We start from the raw sequence: 24,499 nt of genomic DNA, 5'->3' as shown, positions 1-24,499 counted from the left end.
CACTGAAGCATGACTGGATCAGAACGCCTCTTAGGCAGTCAGTGGGCCCCACTTATGAAAATTTCTTGATCCGCCACTGAATATAATATCTAGTATAGAAAGGTGATTCCTATTTTGAGGCTAATCCTGAATAGCAATTAAGGGTTAAAGGCAAATTGATATGTTGACCAGCTAGATATACAGAATTCCCTTTTGTGCAAATAGAATTAAGCATGGTAATTGTTCTTTTTATTTGTTGAACTGACTTGACATCACTGTTAATCTTGGTCATACGGCTATAAATTTACAAGTACAGAAGTATGGTAATCCATTAGGAATTCATAGCCAAGCATTTAAACTAAATTATAATGTCATTATATCCAAAATAATTAACAAATATTCCATCAAAGCGTCCTTTACCCCTGAATTAATGCAATCTAATCGTTAACATGGGAATATCATAAAACATAGCATTTTTGTCTTAGATGTAATTTCCAAAGATCGTAATTTTCAAAGGATAACCCATTTTGTATCATTGATTGGGCGCTTCTGTTGAAGATCAGCTAATGACAGTTTATGGCCCGTAATTAGCCAGTTATTCTTTTGACCATGTGATATATGACAAGTTAGATGACTATTAAAACGTCTGATTCCTTTAGAGTAAAAAGAAGTTCAAGAAATATGTTATATATTGTGCACTTTGTTGATATGATATTGACGAATAAATCTGCGGTCATTAGTTTGTAGTCTCAAGGATAATGGTCAATTGTCTGCATAATAACCCATATTATGCAAATCTAGTTCCATTTTAACAGTCATACAATACATATGAATAGGAAGATGTGGTATGAGAGTCAATGATAGGACTCTCCATCCAAGTCACAATGTGCAAAAAGTAAACAATATAATAGATCAAAGTACGGCCTGTAACACAGTCTTGGCTTTCACTGACAAAAAGCTGTTAAGGGCCCCAAAATGACCAGTGTAAAACAATTCAAACAGAAAAACCAACAGTCTCTCTCTATAAGAAACATGAAAACACTTATGAACCACATCAACTAACGACAACCATTGAACAACAGGCTCCTGACTTAGGACAGGTGCAAACAAATGTTGGAACTATTTTTCTTATCCCAAACCCTCCCTCTAACCTTGGACAGTGAGGTACCGACTAAATAAGAACAAGCAACATAAGGTCCAGATAGTTTTTACTTGGTACAGACACAAAATATTGAAGGTGAACACAGATTTATTGTTCACAAACCATACATGAGTTTACAGTATGCCGTTTCATTTGTGGAATACTTTAAAGTGGTCTTTTATGTCTATCTCGATTTTTAGCTCACCTGGCCCAAAGGGCCAAGTGAGCTTTTCTCATCACTTTGCGTCCGTCGTCCGTCGTCCGTCGTCCGTCGTCGTCCGGCGTTAGCTTTTACAAAAATCTTCTCCTCTGAAACTTCTGGGCCAAATCAAACCAAACTTGGCCACAATCATCATTCGGGTATCTAGTTTAAAAAATGTGTGGCGTGACCCGGTCAACCAACCAAGATGGCCGCCACGGCTAAAAATAGAACATAGGGGTAAAATGAAGTTTTTGGCTTATAACTCAAAAACCAAAGCATTTAGAGCAAATCTGACATGGGGTAAAAATGTTTATCAGGTCAAGATCTATCTGCCCTGAAATTTTCAGATGAATTGGTCAATCGGTTGTTGGGTTGCTGCCCCTGAATTGGTAATTTTGAGGAAATTTTGCTGTTTTTGGTTATTATCTTGAATATTATTATAGATAGAGATAAACTGTAAACAGCAATAATGTTCAGCAAAGTAAGATCTACAAATAAGTCAACATGACCAAAATGGTCAGTTGACCCGTTTAGGAGTTATTGCCCTTTATAGTCAATTTTTAACCATTTTTCGTTAATTAAAGTAATCTTTTACAAAAATCTTCTCCTCTGAAACTACTGGGCCAAATTAAACCAAACTTGGCCACAATCATCTTTGGGGTATCTAGTTTAAAAAATGTGTGGCGTGACGTGGTCAACCAACCAAGATGGCTGCCACGGCTAAAAATAGAACAAAGGGGTAAAATGCAGTTTTTGGCTTATAACTCAAAAACCAAAGCATTTTGAGGAAATCTGACAGGGATAAAAATGTTTATCAGGTCAAGATCTATCTGCCCTGAAATTTTCAGATGAATCGGTCAATTGATTGTTGGGTTGCTGCCCTTGAATTGGTAATTTTGAGGAAATTTTGCTGTTTTTGGTTATTATCTTGAATATTATTATAGATAGAGATAAACTGTAAACAGCAATAATGTTCAGCAAAGTAAGATCTACAAATAAGTCAACATGACCAAAATGGTCAGTTGACCCGTTTAGGAGGTATTGCCCTTTATAGTCAATTTTTAACCATTTTTCGTAAATTAAAGTAATCTTTTACAAAAATCTTCTCCTCTGAAACTACTGGGCCAAATTAATCCAAATTTGGCCACAATCATCTTTGGGGTATCTAGTTTAAAAAATGTGTGGCGTGACCTGGTCAACCAACCAAGATGGCCTCCACTGCTAAAAATAGAACATAGGGGTAAAATGCAGTTTTTGGCTTATAACTCAAAAACCAAAGCATTTTGAGGAAATCTGACATGGGATAAAAATGTTTATCAGGTCAAGATCTATCTGCCCTGAAATTTTCAGATGAATCGGTCAATTGGTTGTTGGGTTGCTGCCCCTGAATTGGTAATTTTGAGGAAATTTTGCTGTTTTTGGTTATTATCTTGAATATTATTATAGATAGAGATAAATTGTAAACAGCAATAATGTTCAGCAAAGTAAGATCTACAAATAAGTCAACATGATCAAAATGGTCAGTTGACCCCTTTAGGAGTTATTGCCCTTTATAGTCAATCTTTAACCATTTTTCATAAATCTAAGTAATCTTTTACAAAATCTCCACTGAAACTACTAGGCCACAATCATCTTTGGGGTATCTAGTTTGAAAAATGTGTCCGATGACCTGGCCATTCAACCAAGATGGCCGCCACGGCTAAAAATAGAACATAGGGGTAAAATGCAGTTTTTGGCTTATAACTATGAAACCAAAGCATCTAGAGCAAATCTGACAAGAAGTTAAATTGTTAATCAAGTCAATATCTATCTGCCCTGAATTTTTCAGATGAATTGGACAACTGGTTGTTGGGTTGCTGCCCTCCAATTGGTAATTTTTAAAGAAATTTTGCCGTTTTTGGTTATCTTGAATACTATTATAGATAGCGATAAACTGTAAACAGCAATAATGTTCAGCAAAGTAAGATCTACAAATAAGTCAACATGACCTAAATGGTCAATTGACCCCTTAAGGAGTTATTGCCCTTTATAGTCAAGTTTTAACAATTTTCATTAATTTGGTAAATTTATGTAAATTTTTACCAAATATAGTTCTCTGTTACTAATTGGCAAAGTTCATTATAGATATAATTGTAAGAAGCAAAATCGTTCAGTAAAGTAAGAACTTCAAACACATCACCATCACCAAAATACAATTTTGTCATGAATCCATTTGTGTCCTTTGTTTAATATGCACATAGACCAAGGTGAGCGACACAGGCTCTTTAGAGCCTCTAGTTTTATGTGGTAAAGGTTGCTATCTTGTCAAGGTTTAGAACTAATAATTGATGAACCCTGCTTCATATGATACCATCCCGCTCTGAAAATGGTTGATACTTAGCATGCCCAAATTTAAACAAAACATTATTAAAGTTGTTTTTTTTCTTCTCCACTTTTGAATATACTTTCTTAATATTTGTAGAAGAGAAAATTGTTTTTGCTTTAATAGATATCATAATTGAAAAAAGAAACAATAATATTCTCAATGAAATTATTTTACTAGCATTTTCAAATGCCCTTTACAAATGGATACCATAAAGTATACCAAAAACACGTTTATTATAATTAATTAAAGATTTTTTAGTATGGCAATCAATAAATCAGTCTAAATTTATAATCCCAGCAGTGAGTGGAAATTATTAAATCTCTACATCAAAACTTCACAGGCCATCACACATGAAACATTAGATAAAGACTTTGGTACTTTGAAGTTTTACTAATATATAATAGTAGGTAATAGATTGTGACAAGGTTACCATCAAACTTGGCTGGTTCTCAAAGGAGAAAAGGATTGTTTAACTGTTTCTTTATTATTTGATTTCATTAATTGTTTTATATATGTGAATTTGGGTAATTTGGACAGGAGGTTGGAATCATAAATTGACCAATATGTTTGTGGTTTAATATATTAGTTTGTGGATGTTTTTTAAGTTGATGCAAGATGTATAGAATTAAACTGGGAAGTCTTGATTTGTACCTCGTTAAGTACTTTCAGTAAAAATAATTTGATTAAGATGCAGCTTTACCACAGGGGGAATCCTGGTCCAGTAGACTGAGTATTGTAGCTAATTTTGTCCTCTTATTACCATTTTCCCCACACCAAATCCCCTCCCTTTTTTGGTTCAAAATTTCCAGCACATGCTTGTTAGAATTGTGTATGATATTTATGCTCCTTCCTTAGTGGAGGGAGAATTAAGTTTCACCCTTGGCCGTGTGAATGTCCCAAATTTGTTTCTCTTGTCTAACTTGAGTTTGCCGCAACCAAATGTTATGAAACTTATACATGTTATACACAATGCTTATAATACCACAAAACACAGATTAAGTTTGAATATTCAGATAACATTAAAATGTTCACTTCCTGACCTAGAATGCATATAATATTTGCCACTGATGACTATGTGAACCCAATCATCCTTCAAGTAGTTTTTATACGACTGCAAAAATTGAAAAAATTTTGGTCGTATATTGGTATCACGTTGGCGTCGTCGTGGTCGTGGTCGTCCGAAGACATTTGGTTTTTTCGCACTCTAATTTTAGTAAAAGTTAATAGAAATCTATGAAATTTAAACACAAGGTTTGTGACCATTAAAGGAAGGTTGGGATTGATTTTGGGTGTTTTGGTCCCAACTGTTTAGGAATTAGGGGCCAAAAAGGGCCCAAATAAGCATTTTTCTTGGTTTTCGCACAATAACTATAGAATAAGTAAACAGAAATCTATGAAATTTAAACATAAGGTCTATGACCACAAAAGGAAGGTTGGGATTGATTTTGGGAGTTTAAGTCCCAACAGTTTAGGAATTAGGGGCCAAAAACAGGTCCCAAAATAAGTATTTTTCTTGGTTTTGCAAAATAACTTTAGTATAAGTTAATAGAAATCTATGAATTTTAACGAAAGGTTTATGACCACAAAAGGAAAGTTTGGATTGATTTTGGGAGTTTTTAATAGCTCACCTAAACTGCTCTTAAATTATGTATATTGGAAATTTGCCAAAAACTTTGTTATTAATAAATCCCATTGGAAATTTGCCAAAAACTTTGTTATTAATAAATTCCATTGGAAATTTGCCAAAACCTTAGTTTATTGAACTTCATTGGAAATTTGCCAAAAACTTTAGTTTATTGAACTTCATTGGAAATTTGCCAATATGAAATGTTGCATTGGAGTTATCTTTCTTTGTCCAGAATAGTAGTCAAATCAACTTAAATCATGACTGTATAACATTTTATATTTTATGATGTATTTAAATGAGTAGTTATTGTTGAAAACACCATTAGAAATTTGAATTGAGATCATTTTTGGAATAAGGGAAAGGGGGAAGTGAAAAAAAATCGGTGAGGTTCAATTTTTCTTATTTCAGATTTCAGAAATGAAAAAGAAAATTTCTTCAAATATCAAAGGATTAATATTCAACAGCATAGTGAATTGCTCAAAAGCAAAAAAGAACATTTTAAGTTCATTAGACCACATTCATTCTGTGTCAGAAACCTATACTGTGTCAACTATTTAATCACAATCCAAATTCAGAGCTGTATCCAGTTTGAATGTTGTGTCCATACTAGCCCCAACCTTTCATGGTTCGACCTCTGCGGTCGTATAAAGCTGTGCCCTGTGGAGCATCTGGTTTTGTTTGTACCTTCAGTGTTATTTTGATCTGTACCAAAAATTGCCCAAAGATAAACAAATAGAATTATATGCTGTTTTAATTTAATTGTGTTCTTTATTATTTGTAACCATCAAAATTCATGTATAAGTTTTTTTTATGACAGATTCATTTCTTCATTGAAATTGATGTAAACGTGTTTCATATACATGTACCAGTAAATGAAAGATTCATTTCTGGAGCTAAATTCATGTTTAATGTCCCAGAATTAAGCACATACTAATCTCATAATAACTGATATTAAGGGCAGCATTTTCTATATTTCTATAAAGAAAATAAAACAACATCATACAAAAGAATCCTTATATTGAACAAACATATAAAACATCAATTAATTCCACAAATGTAATGTTCCTTTTTCACAAATAGCAGAAAATAAAAACATTTATTATCCTTTGACGTTTTTGATGGAATAACTTTTTGCCATTGAATGGATTTGTTCTGCATTTTTCTGTGTACTTGATATAAATTTGATATATTAATACAACATTAATTGGATTATGATTCTATATTTTATAGCTAGATGCTTTTACAATTTAATTGAATAGCTTTCGAAAAAAAAGGGGGGGGATTTATTTATTTATTTTTTTTGGGGGGGAGGGGCAATACACAACAGCAAAGTGTATTGCACAAAAGCGAAAAAAGGGGGTGGGGTCAATTCGCAACAGCTTAGTTTTTATGCACAAATTCAAAAAATTGAATATAAATTCAAATCATATAACCAATTTCAATTTCTTTGACTACAGTTATTCTGTGTCAGAAACCTATTGTGTGTCAAATATTTAATTACAATCCTAATTCAGACCTATATCAAGTCTGAATATTGTGTCCAATTTGTCCAAACTGTTCAGTGTTGGACCTGTGCGGTTGTATCTAGTTGCGCTTAGTGAAGCAATTTATTATTAAATAACCTTATAACTGCTAATTGGGCTAAAGGACAATAACTCTTTGACTTTGATTGATTGTTTTCAATTTATTTTCAGACAAAAACAGTATACAATGGTCTAGAGAAATAACATTTGTTTAAAAATCATTGTAATTTGAATTTATTTCTTTTTATCCACATAGATTTTAACTTAGAAATAATTTGCCTATTTGGGAAAAAAATAGTCAACATAAACTTGAGAATGAAGGAAAAAGAAAAAAGCTTGACATTTGTTTTTGTTAAAAAAAATTTAAGGATGTACTTAGAATTTGTGTCAAATGTTCGGACTCCTTGGTGTTTTTCCATACAATACAATGTAAAATATTTTGCCCCATAACACCCATTTATTTTTTTCATATAAGACGTAATAGCTCATTAAAAATCATTTACCAAAATTTTAGAAGATTCTTAATTTTCTTTCTTTTGTTTTGAGACCCAAATAATACCAATGCAAATATAATGTAAAAGTCCGAGTCAACCTTTTCCCGCCATATTTTAAATCTCAAATATTTCAAAAAGGAGGTCCATGACCTATCCATATGTTTAGCTTATCTTTATCCTTAATTGATGCTTTACCAGCTTATAGTAAGTATCAATTTTAATTTCTAAATTTCTTAATTTTGACCTGACCTCACCTAAGTACATCCTTAAGTCAGATTAGTTTCAGTTCCTTCTTTGTTTCTATCCCCTTTTGTTTTCTTTTTTTTGCACTTGATATTACTGGTGAAGATTAGGACAGGAATTGTGAATTTCCACTGAAATTTGTTATGAGATATTTTAACCACATTGAGCATTGCGATAGTTTTTGTTATGATGCAAGATTAGCAGCTTTCATCTTTTGTATTGCTGTTATGCTACCCTGATGTATTTAGTTTTCATTCCTTTGATTGTTATTATTTCATTACAGCTTGCTCAAGAATACCTTAAAGTACAGACAGAGCTAGCTTTACTTATACAGCGAAAGTAAGTACTAATTTTATCATAATTGCCTGTTCAAAAGTAGTTCTATGCTTAGGCAATTAATTTATGATAATTGCCTATTAAGAAAGTTAATGGTGTTACACAAAAATATATACATGTACCAAAGAAAGGTTTTGTCCAGGTTTGGCTGTTCACTAAACATGGAAATGTGATGGTGAAAGGGAGCATAAAATTGAGAAAGGAATTGGTGAATGTGTCAAAGCAACAACAACCTGACCATAGAGCAGACAACAGCCGAAGGCCACCAATGGGTCTTCAATGTAGCGAGAAACTCCTGCACCCGGAGGCGTCCTTCAGCTGGCTCTTAAAAAATATGTATACTAGTACAGTGATAATGGACGTCATACTAAACTCCAAAATTATACACAAGAAACTAAAATTAAAAATCATACAAGACTAACAAAGGGCAGAGGCTCCTGACTTGGGACAGGCGCAAAATTGTGGCAGAGTTAAACTTGATTATGAGACAACCCTCCCCTATACCTCTAGCCAATGTAAAAAAGTAAACGCATAACAATACACACATTAAAATTCAGTTCAAGAGAAGTCCGAGTCCAATGTCATATAGTATATTACTGACATAATTTTGTGTTTAAAATATTTTTATGCCCCATCTACAATTGTGGAGGGGTATTATTTTTTTTTCTGTCTGACTGTCTGTTCTTTCTTTCCCCTGTCCCACTTTAGTTGAAGTTTTTAGTCAAGGTAATTTTTGATGAAGACAGAAATTGTAGTACAATCAAATTGAAACATAGTACACATGTTGCCTATGATATGATCTTTCTAATTTTTATGCCAAATTAGAGTTTTGACTACAATTTCACGGTCCACTGATTATAGAAAATTATAGTGTGAGTGGGGCATCAGTGCTCTATGGACACATTCTTCTATATTGTAATGTTCAGTTTAGTTCAAAATCAACCTCAGGCATCTTCTATGTAGAAGATGAAATTGGGCGGACACTTAGATTTTAATATACATTTTTTGTAAGCATAAATTATATGTTAAACCTAGTAGAAATACATTAAACATCCAAATCTAATTATTATGATGGTTCTTTTGTATGTTTCTAATTACAATACAAAAAGTAGAAACCTTGTTTGAAAAATCTGTAAAATTTAAAAAGCATGTGTTTTTGGCCAAAAATAGTGCAAAAATCGTGAGTTATGAGGTTGTTTTAAGCGAAGTCCTGTAGAGTTACATGTTTTCATAATACCAGAATTGTTTTTGTTTTTTTCTCAGATTGACATCTAAATTATTTTCTTTCATTAATATTTATGTTCTTAAGAGATTTATGCTACAAAATTAAAGTTTTGCATAGGGTTTCATTAATGTGTTAATTTTAGTAGTAACTCTTTTAATAATAGCAAGTCAATTTATTATGAATTATGTTTGAAGGATATTTCTGGCTTTTATTTCATCAAGAATTTTGGAATATCTTAAGTTAGGCACAAAGAAGTTTTATAACTAATATACTGTGAATTCATTAATAATTGTTTTATACCACTTTTCGTGGATTTTGTGGGTACAAGCTTAAGGTAGCATCAAATATATAAATGTTCAGCAAGTAACAAGTTTTCTAGAGGAAAGTATGCAGACTGCCAAAACCACAAAATTAAATATGAATGAATAAGCAAGTTTTCCTCAAACCACAAAAATTGGTACCCGGGAAAATAAATGTATTCACAGAAGGTGTAAATGGAATAGCAAAAAAAAATTTTTTTTGTTTTGTCCATTTTGTCAAAAAGGTTAAAATTGATTAGTATTTCTTGTTGACAGTCTTGGATGTCAATTTAAAAATTCCATTCTTTAAAGATTAAATTATCTGTCCTAAATACTGCAAACTGAGATTTTTTTTTTATTAGCAGAACCATCAAAATAATATTTCAGTCCTGTTAAATCCTGTATGACTAGGTTGACGTGTGATCTTGTTTAAAGCATAAATTAGCATCACTCTAGAAAAAAGTTTTTTTCCCTTGAAACTTTTGAACATTGGCTTATATGGCAGAAATAAATCTTTGAAACACTTTTTCTTTTCTCGTTTATACAGAAAAATAATTCTTTAATAACTATTTTAACAGTTCATTTTAGTTGTGGAATATATATGAATGGAGCCAACAGGTCAGTCTGTGCATAGATCATAGATATAAAAATGATTTTAAAATGTGGAGAAAACAACACCTCATCCTATTCCTGTTAAATTAATATTTTACAGCTGTAATTTGAATGCCATTGAAATTTAAATTGAGTTGTGTCACTTTGAGAAATATGAATTAAATACAAGTCAGCAAAATTTTCAGGAAGTAAAGTAGAAAAATATAAGTGGACACAAGGGAAATTTTGAGTCAAATGCCATATTTGAAAGAATAAATGAATTATGAATCAGGAAGTTTTCAGAGAGAAATATTTGGATGCATGGAACCTATTTAAAAGTTGTGAACACAATCAGTTTGACCTGTTAATTCGATATGTAATTTGTAGGAGTGATTTGGAGTTTAAGTTGTCTGTCTGCAAATCTAAATATAGACATAATAAACTGCAATAATTTTTGAATGGTTCTGTGTATTCAGATCATAGATAAAGGAAAAGAGTGATGAAAAATTATATTTTATTGTTATGTTAACATGCAAGTTATTTGTATTTCAAATTAAATAATTTCATTTTTTAAAACATGAACAAAAAATAAGAATGAAATTGAAGGATAGTGCTTTACATTTTTAAATTCAGAATGAGAAAATAATTGAAAAACTTGGAAACTCATGCATTGGGACATGCATAAACCTTCCTCTTAATACATGAATTTGCTCAATGTATGAAAATATTTTATTTAAAAATCATTGACGAATCAGACCCACTCAATCGGATTATATGGCAATTAATGTCCTCAGCTAAAGTACTTCTACAGTTGATAATTAAATGCTGGGTTACAAGTTGTTTCTTGCAAACATTGGAGTATCAGTTTGAAAAGCTGTCACTGGTGAAAATTAGTTAATGATGCAGACTGGCTTTTTTCAGTTCACTTTTTTGAAAAATATCATGACAAAACAACAACATTGGCAGGAATTAAGTTCAATGATCCCATGTTCATACCTCATAAGATTGATTGATTGTTGGTTGCTTAATGTCCATGGGAAGATTTCATTAGGTATGAAATAATAAGTCATAAAGATTACAAAATTCATCTAGTCATGTATCCAGCATGTAGAAGTTGGATTGCACAGCAGTTCTGTAACTTTCAAGCTAAACTTAAATTAATCAATGCTTAGATTTAGTGCAATAATTCTCTTGGTAAATCAAACAAAACATTTCAAATTATTAATATTTCTGTGAATAAATAAATCATTTAAACTATTTCAATAAAAAATTCTTATATTATTCATAGAAATTCATTCTCACATAAAGCAAGTGCTGTTGACTCTTAAGAACATCAATTCATCTCAGCTAAATAAAAATTTGCAAAAAGAGAACTAATGTTTGCATGTTTAATTCTTGTTTTCCCATAATGCCTCTGTAAATTAGTCATAACTGTTTCCCCCTAGTGAATTGAACTGAATAAGGCAAATTAAGAAATGCGAGTAAATCATATCTTTTAACATTGATCTCCAGTAAGAAAGAGAATTAGCTGTTGGGGATGAGTTATGGGATGAATGTGCATGCTAGAAGAGGAGGAAAATATATTGTTCTACTGGTAGAGATCTCAGCTGTCTTGGTGAACTCTACTATCTGTTATTGAAGCCATTTTTACAACGCTTTTTAGCAAAGCCCAAGATTGTTCATTCGAAAATAGCCATAATGTATATTGGTTTCCAATAATTTGTTGGTTGGGGCTTACATTTATGAGTGATAAATGCTGATGTAACATTATATAGATCTGTTGTGTTTTATAATTGATGCAAAGTGCATAGTGTCAAGGACTATGTAGTGAATGAACCCTAGCAATATTTCTGTCTTATTAACCCACTGTAAAGAACCACCATAATGGATTTTTCTTGTCCTGAACACATGTATTTACATGAAATTTTTGTCCCTGAATATTCAGAAGATAAAAATAAAACTTCCAATCTTATTGTTTTAATGTGCATATTTACTTTGCTTTAATTTGCACTTTACCATGACAAAAGAATTATGTAAATTTATGTATATCACTGTATGTAAAGAAGTGAATGTATTTTTTTACAAATAACAATATTTAATAGATTGCTATAGTAGATCAAATTTTTAGGGATAGCCAAATCCATTTCCTGTGTCAATTCATCACCATGTGACTTGTTTATTATATTCCCAATGGTCAACTTCAGTTTCTATATCAAGACTATTTTATTAACCTGTTTTTTTCTAGTCAGGAAAATTTCATAAATCATCTCCTTTAGAGAAACCCAATTATATAAAAACAGTTTTGGTTTACATCTTCCATATAGAAAGCATTAACAATTGTGTTGACCTGGTCGCTGAACTGGTTCCCTGTATAATTGATCTTGTTCCTTGTGTTATTTCCTTATTCTAACCTTTTTCTGGAAATAGACATTTGGGTTGATTTATTGCAATACGAAACAATCTAGTCTAATTGTCTACAGTGTGTCAATCTTAAAATATAAGCGATTTTTTAACTAACACTACTAGATATATCTTTATTTAGATAAAAAAAAATGTTTTATTTAATTCGGATCTTGAAATGAGAATAAACTGTATATAAGGTCAATTCCAATGAGACAGCAAATGAACAACTCTTTTAAACCAAATAGGCACATATTTTCGTTTTCATGTAGCCTTTATTTAAATCAATTGTAAACTGTTCAAAAATAAAAATCATAAAAAAACTGAACTTCGCTAAAAATTCAAAATGGAAAGTCTCTAATCATTTGGCAAAATCAAAATCTCAGACACATGACATGAATGGATACCAACTATCATATTCCTGACTTGGTACAGGCATTTAGTTATGTAGAAAATGGTAGATTGAACCTGGTTTTATAGCTAGTTAAACCTCTGACTTGTATGACATTCATACCAAATTCCAATGTGTCATTGTTTGTCTCCCATAAACACTAGATAGAGAATGAAACACCAAAGATCTGGTTTCAGCACCAAAAGTCCAAAGGATTGTATTCTTTGTAAACAGAAGTCAAGCAGGCATTCAGTAAATGACTGTCAGACCAAAGACCAAAAAAAATCTCTGAGAAATCTTTCAATTAATGTCAAATTCTCCCTAGCCACACTCATCCAAAAATTAAACATTTCTTTACTAAAATCCTTGGTATCATAAAAAAAACTAAACTCTAGGTATATGTTTAGTTGCTTGCAGTAAAGTTTTGCAAGCAATGTTTAATAACACTGGGAAAACCCAAAATCTCAACGATTTTTTATTTTAAAAAGTAACAGTTCAAGTACAATGAATAAAGAGCTTGATGGATAATTATAGAACTATGTTTGAATTTTGAAATAAAGAATAGAAAAATGAGTACTGATTTTTTTCTTCAGGTTCTAATATTTAAGATACCTGCTGTCAGTGCAATTGCAAAATTCCTTAAGTCCAACATTTCTACAAATTTTGATTCCCAAATGAAAATTTTGTAAAATGGTCCAATATAACCTAGATGAACCTGGCTCCAGCAAGCTAAGAAATCATTGATTCACGAACAAAGTTTCATCTGATAAGACATTGTGTAGTGTCTTGAATTTGCTTTTCTACAAGAAATAATACAAGTAATTTTGTAAATAAATTCAACCCCAATCTTTTCTGAAAGTTAATTTCTTTCATTCTTTAAAGGTCTTAAATTAAGAATAAATTTTCTTTGGAAGAAAATAACTTAAATTGTTAGGAGTTACTGAATTGAACATTTTTTAGGCATTAAGACACAATTCTTATGAATCAGATCTATCAGGAACAATTCCATTAATGTTATCTGTGTTGTAATTATGGACCAGTCAGTTACCATCACATAAATCTATTATAAAAACTCATGAAAACCCAGTATTCAATAGATTTATGATGGCTGCAATGACCTTTCTACAACAACCCAAGGTCAAAGTCATTGTAAGTAATTCAACCAGCAAACACTAATGACAGATATATATAATAACGGAGAAGGAAAAATATTTTCTTATTTACTGAAACTTCCATTTATGATTTAGTGGAAACAACTTATTACAATTATCCCTGTAGGAGGAAAGTGTTTCACAGTATCCTTGGCATTTAGATTGGACAATTTTACATTTTGTGAACTGTTATCATCGTCTTTAAAAATTTATAGATAGCAGATGTAATGCTCACCAAAAAACAACTTTTTAAGCATTGATGATATCGTTCAGTTTGCTGTGCACTATTTTCACTTGATTATAAAGCTTATTCTATGAACAATTTTTGTTATAGTCTTAATTAGACATACTTCTTTGTACTTTGTTTGGGGGAGGGCTTATATTTTTAAACAACTCCAACTTATTTTGTACATCTCTAAATGATATTGCTTCAAATTTATAAATTGATATTTTCATTTTAGTCCTGAAATAAAAAATGTGGTCCATTATCGCTAAAGGGAGATAATTTTACACCAATTTCAATGGTACATTTAACTGGATGCATGATTTTGTTATAGCTCTCTAAATAAGTCTATTTTATGCATGTTACATCTGTCAAACAAACCCCTACACTCAGGCAAATTCAATTTCAAACAAAAGTACATGAATTGTATAACATTGCAAAAATATGATTTAAAATTAACGTAATTTGACATAATCCTCAAAGATAATTTCTCAGAGGAAAAAGAATTAGATATATTGATATATTATACAATGAAAATTTAGATTTAGAAAAATTCCCAAACTGCACAAATTCTATCAATTGTCAGTAATTTATAAATTATACATGCATAACTGATTAATTGGAAATTTGGTAGCATGTTATTTGAAGCTTCAATGATGATATTGGTGCACAAGGATTATGGGATTTCAACATGCAATTCCTGTGTAAAATAGTTTGTCATGATGAAAATTACAACTGTTGGGAGTCAAAACAAAACATAATAGTATGCAAGCAGGAGATTATAATAGGTTACAGTTGTTTGCTCTATGGTCGGGTGGTTGTCGCTTTGACATATTCACCATTTCCTTTCTCAATTTTACAGACATTTCCCCTTATCAACCAAATGAAGAGTTCATTAGGAAACTTGTGGGGTCTAAAAAAGTTGCTATAAAACTTGTTAAGAGTACAAATGTGGTTTTAAAACCTGCAAATGTTGTTTTAAAACTTGTTAAGACTGTGGTGTAATTATAAGGCTCTATTCTGTCATAATATGTATGATCTTCATCATCTGTCTTAATTGGATGGTCAGAAAATAAATATTTCAAATTCCAAGTTGGAATTTTAAAACTAACATTAATGAATAAGTATTTTTTTCATAATTAATTTTCAGAAATATTCTGCATTATTTCATAAAAATCATACGAACTTTTTTTTTATTTTGGAAAATGATGCATATTTATTAACAATTTTCATATTTTTTCACAGTTCTTGTTTTGCATTCTATAAAAAAAACTAAAATTCATATACTGGTATGAATTGAAAGTTTAAAAATCATATATCAAGCAATACAAAAGGAGGCAAATATGAGAATAACTTCCTATTTCTGTATAAAATTTGCAGTGAGTCATATTTAAAAAATTTGGTAATAAATTTGACCACATATGCTACTTTTGATTAAAGAAAATTTAGATTAGACAAACTAAGAAGCATATCAGACCATTAAATTAGAAAAAGCACAGCAGCATGTCACAAATTTGATAACACAGCCGAAAACAGACAACTAAAAAATCCACAAAATGTTCAAATATAGCAATGTAGTTGTCAATTACTTCGCCGAATGTGGTGAGACATTGACGTAAATGTAATAAACATCGAGAAATTAGTCGTATTTCGGTAACAATCAAATTTTAATCTCCATAGATCCACACTGTTTATACAGCAGGCAGTAGGGATAAATTCATTTTCCGCTATGTATGAATGTCGATAGAAAAAGATTGAAAAGTTCTAAGTTTTATCAATATCACTTAAATGCTAATTTGTTAGATCTATCAGCAATCAGGAAAATATTACATGCTAATTACACCAGCCAAAAACAGTTAAATTTGATCAACACTTCAATTCTTTTCTTATTTACTGACTTTCGGATAGTGAAAAAAAGACAAATTTCTTATAATGAATTCTCCTGAAATCAGCTTTTTTGCAAAGTTTCAGACATTAAATGGCTAAGACTAATGATTTTGATCTTTTTCTTCAGTTAAACAACCTGCTTTCTTTATAAGTTGACAATATTACTGAACTTTATACTTTATGTCTATTAATTGTTTTGCTGCAGGTCAGGTTAATTTGAATATCACCTTGAACTTTTGATAATTGTAACATTTTACAATTAACTGTCTACCTATTTTAGACTTCAACTTTGATCTTTTTTGGGGGTCAAAATACATTTATACAGCCATGCGGTCATTTAGAAATAATGACATTTAAGCGGCTAATGGATAATTAGCCACTGGCACAAATTTTTGCACCTGACATAATTGACTACTAGTAAATAGTTCCTTACTGCTGATGTCTACTAATGAGAATCTGAATGAATCTTAAGATTCAGGAAATGTTTGGAGGTCATTAACTAAGTTTTTGTAAAGGGAGGTTAAACATTCACCCAGGTCAAATGGATAAGAAATCTAATATTAATTTGTGTGATGAGTAGAAGAATGACCCTATAATAACACTAATGGGGTTAATTTACGAGTTTCTAAATGTACAGGTGTCATCAGTCAATAGGTGAAAGAAGTGTTGATTGTACTTTTGTTTAAGATGTTCTCTATATATACATGATGTTATAAGCTACTAACTGAGTTCAAATTTATGATGAGGTTATTTACTGGGTCAGATGTCACTGCTTGTGGAGTGTTTTATTCCCCGAGGGTATCACCCACCCAGTCGTCAGTACTTCTGTGTTGACATGAAATATATTGATATGGTCATAATTATAAATCAAGTTGTTTACAAAACTTTGAATTTTTGAAAACTAAGGCTTTTAACCTCATGAATAGATTACCTTAGCTGTATTTGACAAAAGTTATAAGAATTTTTGGTCCTCAATGCTCTTCAACTTTGTACTTTTTTTGGCCTTTTTAACTTTTTAGCTCACCTGACCTGAAAGGTCAAGTGAGCTTTTCTCATCACTTGGCGTCCGTCGTCTGTCGTCCGGCGTCCGGCGTCCGTCGTCCGTAAACTTTTACAAATATCTTCTCCTCTGAAACTACTGGGCCAAATTTAACCAAACTTGGCCACAATCATCCTTAGGGTATCTAGTTTAAAAAATGTGTCCGATGACCTGGCCATCAAACCAAGATGGCCGCCATGGCTAAAAATAGAACACAGGGGTAAAATGTATATTTCGGCTTATATCTTTAAAACCAAAGCATTTAGAGCAAATCTGACATGTAGTAAATTTGTTTATCAGGTCAAGATCTATCTGCCCTGAAATTTTCAGATGAATCGGACAACCTGTTGTTGGGTTACTGCCCTAAAATTGGTAATTTTAAGGAAATTTTGCGGTTTTTGGTTATTATCTTGAATACTATTATAGATAGAGATAAACTGTAAACAGCAATAATGTTCAGCAAAGTAAGATCTACAAATAAGTCAACATGACCAAAATTGTCAGAGAACCCCTTAAGGAGTTATTGTCCTTTATAGTCAATATTGAACAACTTTTCGTCATTTTTGTAACTTGTACAAAAATCTTCTTTTCTAAAACTATGGGCATAACAGGTGAGCGACACAGGCTTTTGAGAGCCTCTAGTTTTTATTCGAGCCATACTGACGAGTCTTTTGTAGACAAAACATGCATCTGGGATTAATACAAAATTTCAATCCTGGTATCTATGATGAGTTTAATAAACATATTTACTGGAGGGACAGGCTGATATTTGACGTTACTTCCATACTTTAGAAGTTTGAAAAGTTACTTTAATAGATGATAGTGGTCATTTTCCAAACTCTCTTTTGAGAGATATTTGTACATGAAGACCTTTTTTACCAAAAAAAAAATAGTTCATATGTTTAATCATGATATATTTTTTGTCATTACAGAAATGATTTATTGAAAGAATTTGAGATAGATGAACAGAACCATCAAAGTAGTACAAGATTATACGATGAATACAATCAGTTAATGGAGGAAAATGTAAGTAACTCTTAAAAATCATTGTTAGGTTTTTGTCAACCCATTTTTACAAGTAAAGTTTAAGCTGCTTACAAACACAGATTATTTTCATTCTGGTTCACATGAATGCTTGAAATTAAGCATCGATGTGCATGTAAGGGAACACTTAACTGATTTAAAAGAGGTTTCTCCCTTTTCAAGGATATTCTTTATGATTTTACACACTTTGTGATATTTTGCTACCATAAAAGAAAAAAGATTAATAGCTGATTGAAAAAATGATTCCACATCAAAGTTTTAGTGATAAGTATATACCCCCTTTGTAAAATTTTGGACAATTTTCTGGGATTAGGACACCTTCCCCTCTGCTGCTTTTAATGGATAAAGTAAAAGACAAAAGTTATTGCATCAAATTAGTAATTTTGTCATAGAAGATGTTTTTCTTTTATTTCTTGGGTTATTTGATATTATCACGGAAAACAAAGACAAACCTTTTGGCAACATTTTTAATGGAAAACCATAAGAGACGTGAGAGACATCTGTTTTTATATTGTATCGCCTAGTCTGAGCACAAACAAGGGAAAATACATTTGTCTGCTGGTAATGGAATCTAGCAGACGACAGTAAACCTTGGAGGATTGTGGGAATGATAGAATATAAATAACTTATTAATTGCTTAAGAACCTTGTACTTTTGGTTTAATGCTGTCTGTACGGAAATTTAAGAAATTGAGGTTTTCTCTTGTTCAGATTGTAAAGTGAAATTGACTTCCAGGAACTTTCTGGATAAAGGGACTAGTCTTTTGTTGGAACCCAGGAGCTTTCAATCTTTCCAGCTTTCCCTAATTTTGCTAATTTGCAGAAATCAGTAAATGTTTCCTTTTTTACTTGCATTATTTTATCATTTATTTGTTTTTCAAATAGCAAAACTAGGTTATTGCTTCCTTTTGACCAACTTTTGTGGATCCTTTCAATTTACATTATCTTACAACTGCTTTTTGCATAATGCACAGATAAACGATAATATTTCCATATGTAGGCAAATATTTGTTCTGCTTATTTATTGGAAATACTTTTTTCTCATCCTTTTTTTTCTCCAAAATATTGAAAAGCATTAATTACCATTGCTGAAACTGATGAACAGTCTGTATGAAATGACATTAAGCCAATACTTAGGTCAGGAGTACTTTGTATGTTTATAAATATTTTGATAAATGTGATAAAAATGTGCTGACAAGGTGAGCAGCTTCTGATTTATGAGGCATAGAATTTTTCAGAGAGGAGGCAGATGTGTCAATGAATTTCTGCAAAGTTTATCAAATTATAAGATATCGTTATACCCATATGTAGACAAAAAATCATTCAAAAATGGTCTTATGCAAATCATTGTCCTTGATTTACAACTTATCAATAGTATTCAAATTACAAGAGTTGATACAGCACATGTTCAATATTTTTTTACGATTTTCTCTCAAAGAAAGGTTTAGATTTGACTGATAAAGATGGTTAGTCGGACATTTGTTGTGGTCCATTGACCATGTATGTCCATGACCTAAGCTGTCAGTAGAATGATTAAAAGATAAAAAGGTGCTGCCATCTTTGATGAAGGATCATGGTATTGATTAGTTACAAGGCTGTGTTATTAAGGTTTTATATTTCAGTTTACCACTCTATGGTGTTAATGTGTTTACTCAATTCATATTGGTAGTCTTTAAGATGGTGACATATTTTTGTAATGTCTTCATTGATTAAGTCCAGCTCTGTTTTGTCTAGTTTAGTTTCTTGAATGAACTAGATCGATTGACCTTAAATATGTGGCTCACTGAATTTCTTGATTTTCTTCTTTTTTATGTTTTCATAAATAGAAAATTTAATGTTCAGTTATTGATATCTTACAATTATTCATGAATATGACACTGATATAGTTTTTACCTCATTATTAGTTTAAATCTTTTTATGTAAATTTGAAATAAAGAATATTTGTTCTATATAGCTATTTTTTACTCGAGTATGAGAAAAAAATAAATCTATGAACTTTAAAAAAACCTATTTAAATCTAAATAGAATTTGTAAAAGATAATGAGAGATGATGAGAAGGTACATAAAACAATACCCGGTATTTAATACTTACCAGTATATATAAGTTTGTAACTTAGTGTCTTTCTTTTCAAGAAATTCAAAATTATCATATATATATAAAAAAGATGTGGTATGATTGCCAATGAGACATTTGTCCACAAGTGACCAAACTGACACAGACATTAACAACTATAGGTCACCGTACATCCTTCAACAATGAGCAAAGCCCATACCGCATAGTCACCTATGAAAGGCTGTGATATGACAATGTAAAACAATTCAAACCAGAAAACTGACAACCTTATTTATATAAAAAATTAATATATATGATTACTTGTAAAGACATACAATCTCCATTTAAGCTTCTAGATATATCCGATTCACAAACAGACTGAATATCATATGCATGCGCTGATACAGTTTGCAAAATATTGAAGAGAACATTACAGTAAGGGTTGTTCTAAAATTGATTGTGGTAGGGGAATAGATGGCAGCCCTATTAAGGTAGATTCATGGTATACTGCCATCTTGGATTGTACAATTACAGTACAAAATCGGTCTAGTAATTTGCCCAAATCAACAAATTTGGAAACAGATTTGGAATTTAATGTTAGACTGTTTATCTATATCAAGAAAACTTGTAAATTTATTGTATCATTCAAAATATTTTGACAAATATCAAGCTTTTTGGTTTTTAAAATCATTTTTTTCAAAGGACCCATTTAAGGGGAGATAACTCTTTTAGTACAAAATTTATACTAGACTAATAGGGAAATTTTTTATTTTTACTTGTGGCAAGAAAACAAGTTCGGTGATACTATGTTTTCTTTTTGTTTTCTTAAAATATATTATGAAAGCTATACTCTCACAATTTATTTCAAAATTCTATTTTATAGAATTTTTTTTATGCACTCTTATGTGTTTTTTCATGAACAAACTAACCAAATTTAGGCATTTTTCAACGACTCATAGCTCGAAAAATAGCACGGTGACCCATACTTTTTGTTATATTTTTGAAGAAAGCGTAATAAGATCTTCATTTTGGCAAATTATAAAAAAAATCTGTCTCAAAAAACATTTACTTATGATCTACCGTAAGTAATTGTGAGCAGTTGCATTGTCCTTATAAAAGTGGGTATGAATGTATAAATTAAAGGGAAATTTTGTGTTATTGGTGATAGGGGTATTAAAAAAAGTGCTGCTCATCTCCCTTTCATTTTATTATGGAACAGCCCTAATCTGATATGATAAAAAGGTGACTTTAATTGACAATTTTTATTGCAAATAAAAGATTAACGAAATGTTTGCATACTTTTTCAGGAGAGTCTTAAACTGTTAACACAAAACCTGAGTAAGCAGGTACAACAGATAAGACAGATACAACAAAGAAGGTAATGTGGAAAGTTTTATATTGTTTTGAACTTATCTTGAATTATGCCTAGGAAAACATTAGCACTATTTGGAAGAGGGAACAATATTTATGATTTATTTGGAGTTATAGAGAGTTGATTGAAATGTCTGGTATTTTTTCTGTATTGAAATTCTGTTCATTTTCCCTTACTATGAGTCCCCTATATTTTGGTCTAGAATTTTTCCTCTTATAAAATAAGAATATGTGTATGATTGTCAATGAGGCAACTCATCACAAGAGACCAAAAAACTATGCAGCCTTTAACAATGAGCAAATAGAATTGAGAATGGAAATGGGGAATGTGCCAAAGAGACAACAACCCGACCATAGAAAAAAACCAACAGCAGAAGGTCACCAACAGGTCTTCAATGTAGCGAGAAATTCCCGCACCTATACTGCATTGTCAGCTATAAAAGGCCCCAAAATGGCACATATAAAACAATGGCTATATTTAAGATATGTACTCTGGTGGAATATTGATTTTAATTATGAAACAACAATTTTTCTGTCTGTTCTTATTTAAGAAAGTCAAATGATAACAAATTCTGAATTAAAACATACATATATTTTTTTTTACGGTTGTTATAAAAAAAATTCTGAAAACACTTTTCTTTTCTTCAGAAGATGACATTTATAGTCCATTGAGGATGAAACCTGATTTACAGTGAAACTTCCTTTACTTCAAAGATGGAAACATTTGTTGTGAAGATCTTACTGAATTATCAACTCCCAAAGGAACATATGAGAGCTCTGTAGTTTCCATTCACTGCCAACTGTGTTGGTGAAATGCATGTTGCATTATGAACTCATTGCGAATAATAATCTTCGAAAGATTACAAAACTTGTACATTTCTTATCACTTAAAAATTAATTTCATTTAGAACATAAACAAACCCAGCTTTGAAATGCATATCACATGTATTTCTGGCTGTTATTACATTATCATGGAATTAAAAACTCATTTTGTTTATGAATAAATAATTTATTGACAAGCTTTCAAAAAGCTATTACCAGATTTTATTATGTTGATTATGATTTATGTACATTTTGATTGCATGGAACTACATGTATAAAATTATGTTGTTATTTTGTTTTTGTCAGACAATAAATGATGTAATACCATTTTTAAATTCTTGTTTTGTAACTTCCGTTATAAATTAGTATTTATGAGTTATGAATTAGACATTTGCATGCATGTTTAGTACAAGAAAATATTCTTACTGCCACCCTATCATTTTATTACATTTTCAAAGCCATGTTCAGCATATTTTTTTTTGAATTATAAAAACATTTTTATTTATTTAATTGAATTTATTTTTAATGTTACTTAATAACCCTCATCTTTATTTCTCAGGTGAGCAGCCATTACAATACTTTTGTATTTTCCAATTCCTAACACTTTTTTATAAAGAGGTCTTAGAATGGTATAAAAAATGTTTTAATGCTGACATTATTAGCAAGTTTCCCCAACTGCCGTTGATAAATCTGAATATTACACAAGTATACTATGAAAGTTAGTTGTTTTAGACAGAATCTATGGAAAGAAAGAACTGAGGATAAATTTTCCATTTATGAATAGAGAAATTATTTAGTATTTATGGTTCAAACTCCCTCAGACAAAGTAGACCTTAGAAGAATTTTGGTCCCCTTTGTTCATAATGCTCCTTACATTTTTTCTTATCCTCACCTTGGAGTATTATGTTTTTTTCTGTCTGTGCATCTGTTCCTCTTTCTTTACCGCCTCTGGTTAAATTTTTGGTCATGGCAGATTTTGATGAAGTTGAATTCCAATCAATTTAAAACTTAATACATATGTTTATCTATGATATGATCCTTCTAATTTTATTTCAAAGTTAAGAGATTTGACCCAATATCAGGGTCCACTGAACATAGAAAATGATAGTGTGAGTGGAGCATCCATTTACTACGAACACTTGGTTTTTATGAATGTATACATCCTTTGCTTTCTAATGTTTTGGATTGAGTGTTCCTGATGAAAGAAAGCAAGAAATTTGTAATATGTAATTTAAAATTATTTGCTAAAGTAAAAAAATAATAAAAGAATTCTTTTTGACCTGTTTATTTATAATAATCAATCTGTCTCATTTTATCATGCCCCCTTTCATAACAATTTTAAAATGTAAAATGTAAATTGACAAGATATTGAAGAACTATGATTTATTTCAGTTGCCTTAGAATTTCATAGATAAGATCAAAAGTAAATTATGAATATGAATATTAATTGCAATAATATTGTAATGAGCCTATTGAGTGTAGTTTGTGAGTTTGATAGTACTTAGTTCAAGTGTGATGTTCGTAACTGTTTTTAAATTGAATTTAATGGGGTTTTTTATGAAGAAAAAACATATATCATGTTAAATATCAGCCCTTTTAAGCTGCTATTGTTGAAAGAATCATTTGTTTAAATGTTATATGAATATTTTATAGATATATGCTTTTAGAAGAGACATTTGTTAAAATGTGCAATAATTTTTTCAAAGTATACAAGGTCTGTAATGTGTGAAAGAAACTTGACATGAACAGCAGTTGTTGAATTAATTATTAAATTGTAATTAATAAAAAAATGTATTATTGTTATTATTTAAAAAATTAAAAGTTATGTGGTAGATTAAACAAAGGACCAAAAATGGATAGTAAAGAATAAAACAGTAAATAAGATTGAGAGTGAAAATGGGAATGTGTCGAAGAGACAACTAAAGAAAACCTGATAGTGAAGAATAGAGTTTTATTCCAAATTAGTGGGCCCACAAGAGACAACAGAAGAATATTTATTTGATACTTTAGAGTAAATTGCATTGTAAAAGCAAGCTTTTAAGTGTGAATTTTATAAGAAACCATTACCAAGATGGCTGGGACACGTGAATGCAT

The 24,499-nt window shown here is 30.8% G+C and overlaps 1 protein-coding gene across 8 annotated transcripts in view; it reads left to right on the top strand.

Moving 5' to 3' along the window:
- Nucleotides 1-24,195, top strand: part of LOC143047734 (mitogen-activated protein kinase kinase kinase 7-like) — a 55,362-nt gene extending 31,167 nt beyond the window's left edge. For 5 of the 8 annotated variants that reach the window (XM_076220965.1, XM_076220963.1, XM_076220961.1 and 2 more), the window contains 4 exons: nt 7,858-7,913; nt 18,049-18,142; nt 21,520-21,590; nt 22,232-24,195. In XM_076220965.1, coding sequence (XP_076077080.1) covers nt 7,858-7,913; nt 18,049-18,142; nt 21,520-21,590; nt 22,232-22,238 — 228 coding nt within the window. In that variant the 3' untranslated portion in view covers nt 22,239-24,195. Of the gene's footprint in view, nt 1-7,857; nt 7,914-18,048; nt 18,143-21,519; nt 21,595-22,231 lie in introns of those variants that run through there. The other 3 variants (XM_076220964.1, XM_076220960.1, XM_076220959.1) reach the window with 2 other exon arrangements.
- The last annotated feature ends 304 nt before the right edge of the window (nt 24,196-24,499 follow it).

Source organism: Mytilus galloprovincialis, chromosome 10 (assembly GCF_965363235.1).
Source record: "Mytilus galloprovincialis chromosome 10, xbMytGall1.hap1.1, whole genome shotgun sequence".
NCBI lineage: Eukaryota > Metazoa > Mollusca > Bivalvia > Mytilida > Mytilidae > Mytilus > Mytilus galloprovincialis.
This window is presented reverse-complemented; position numbering and strand designations above follow the sequence as displayed.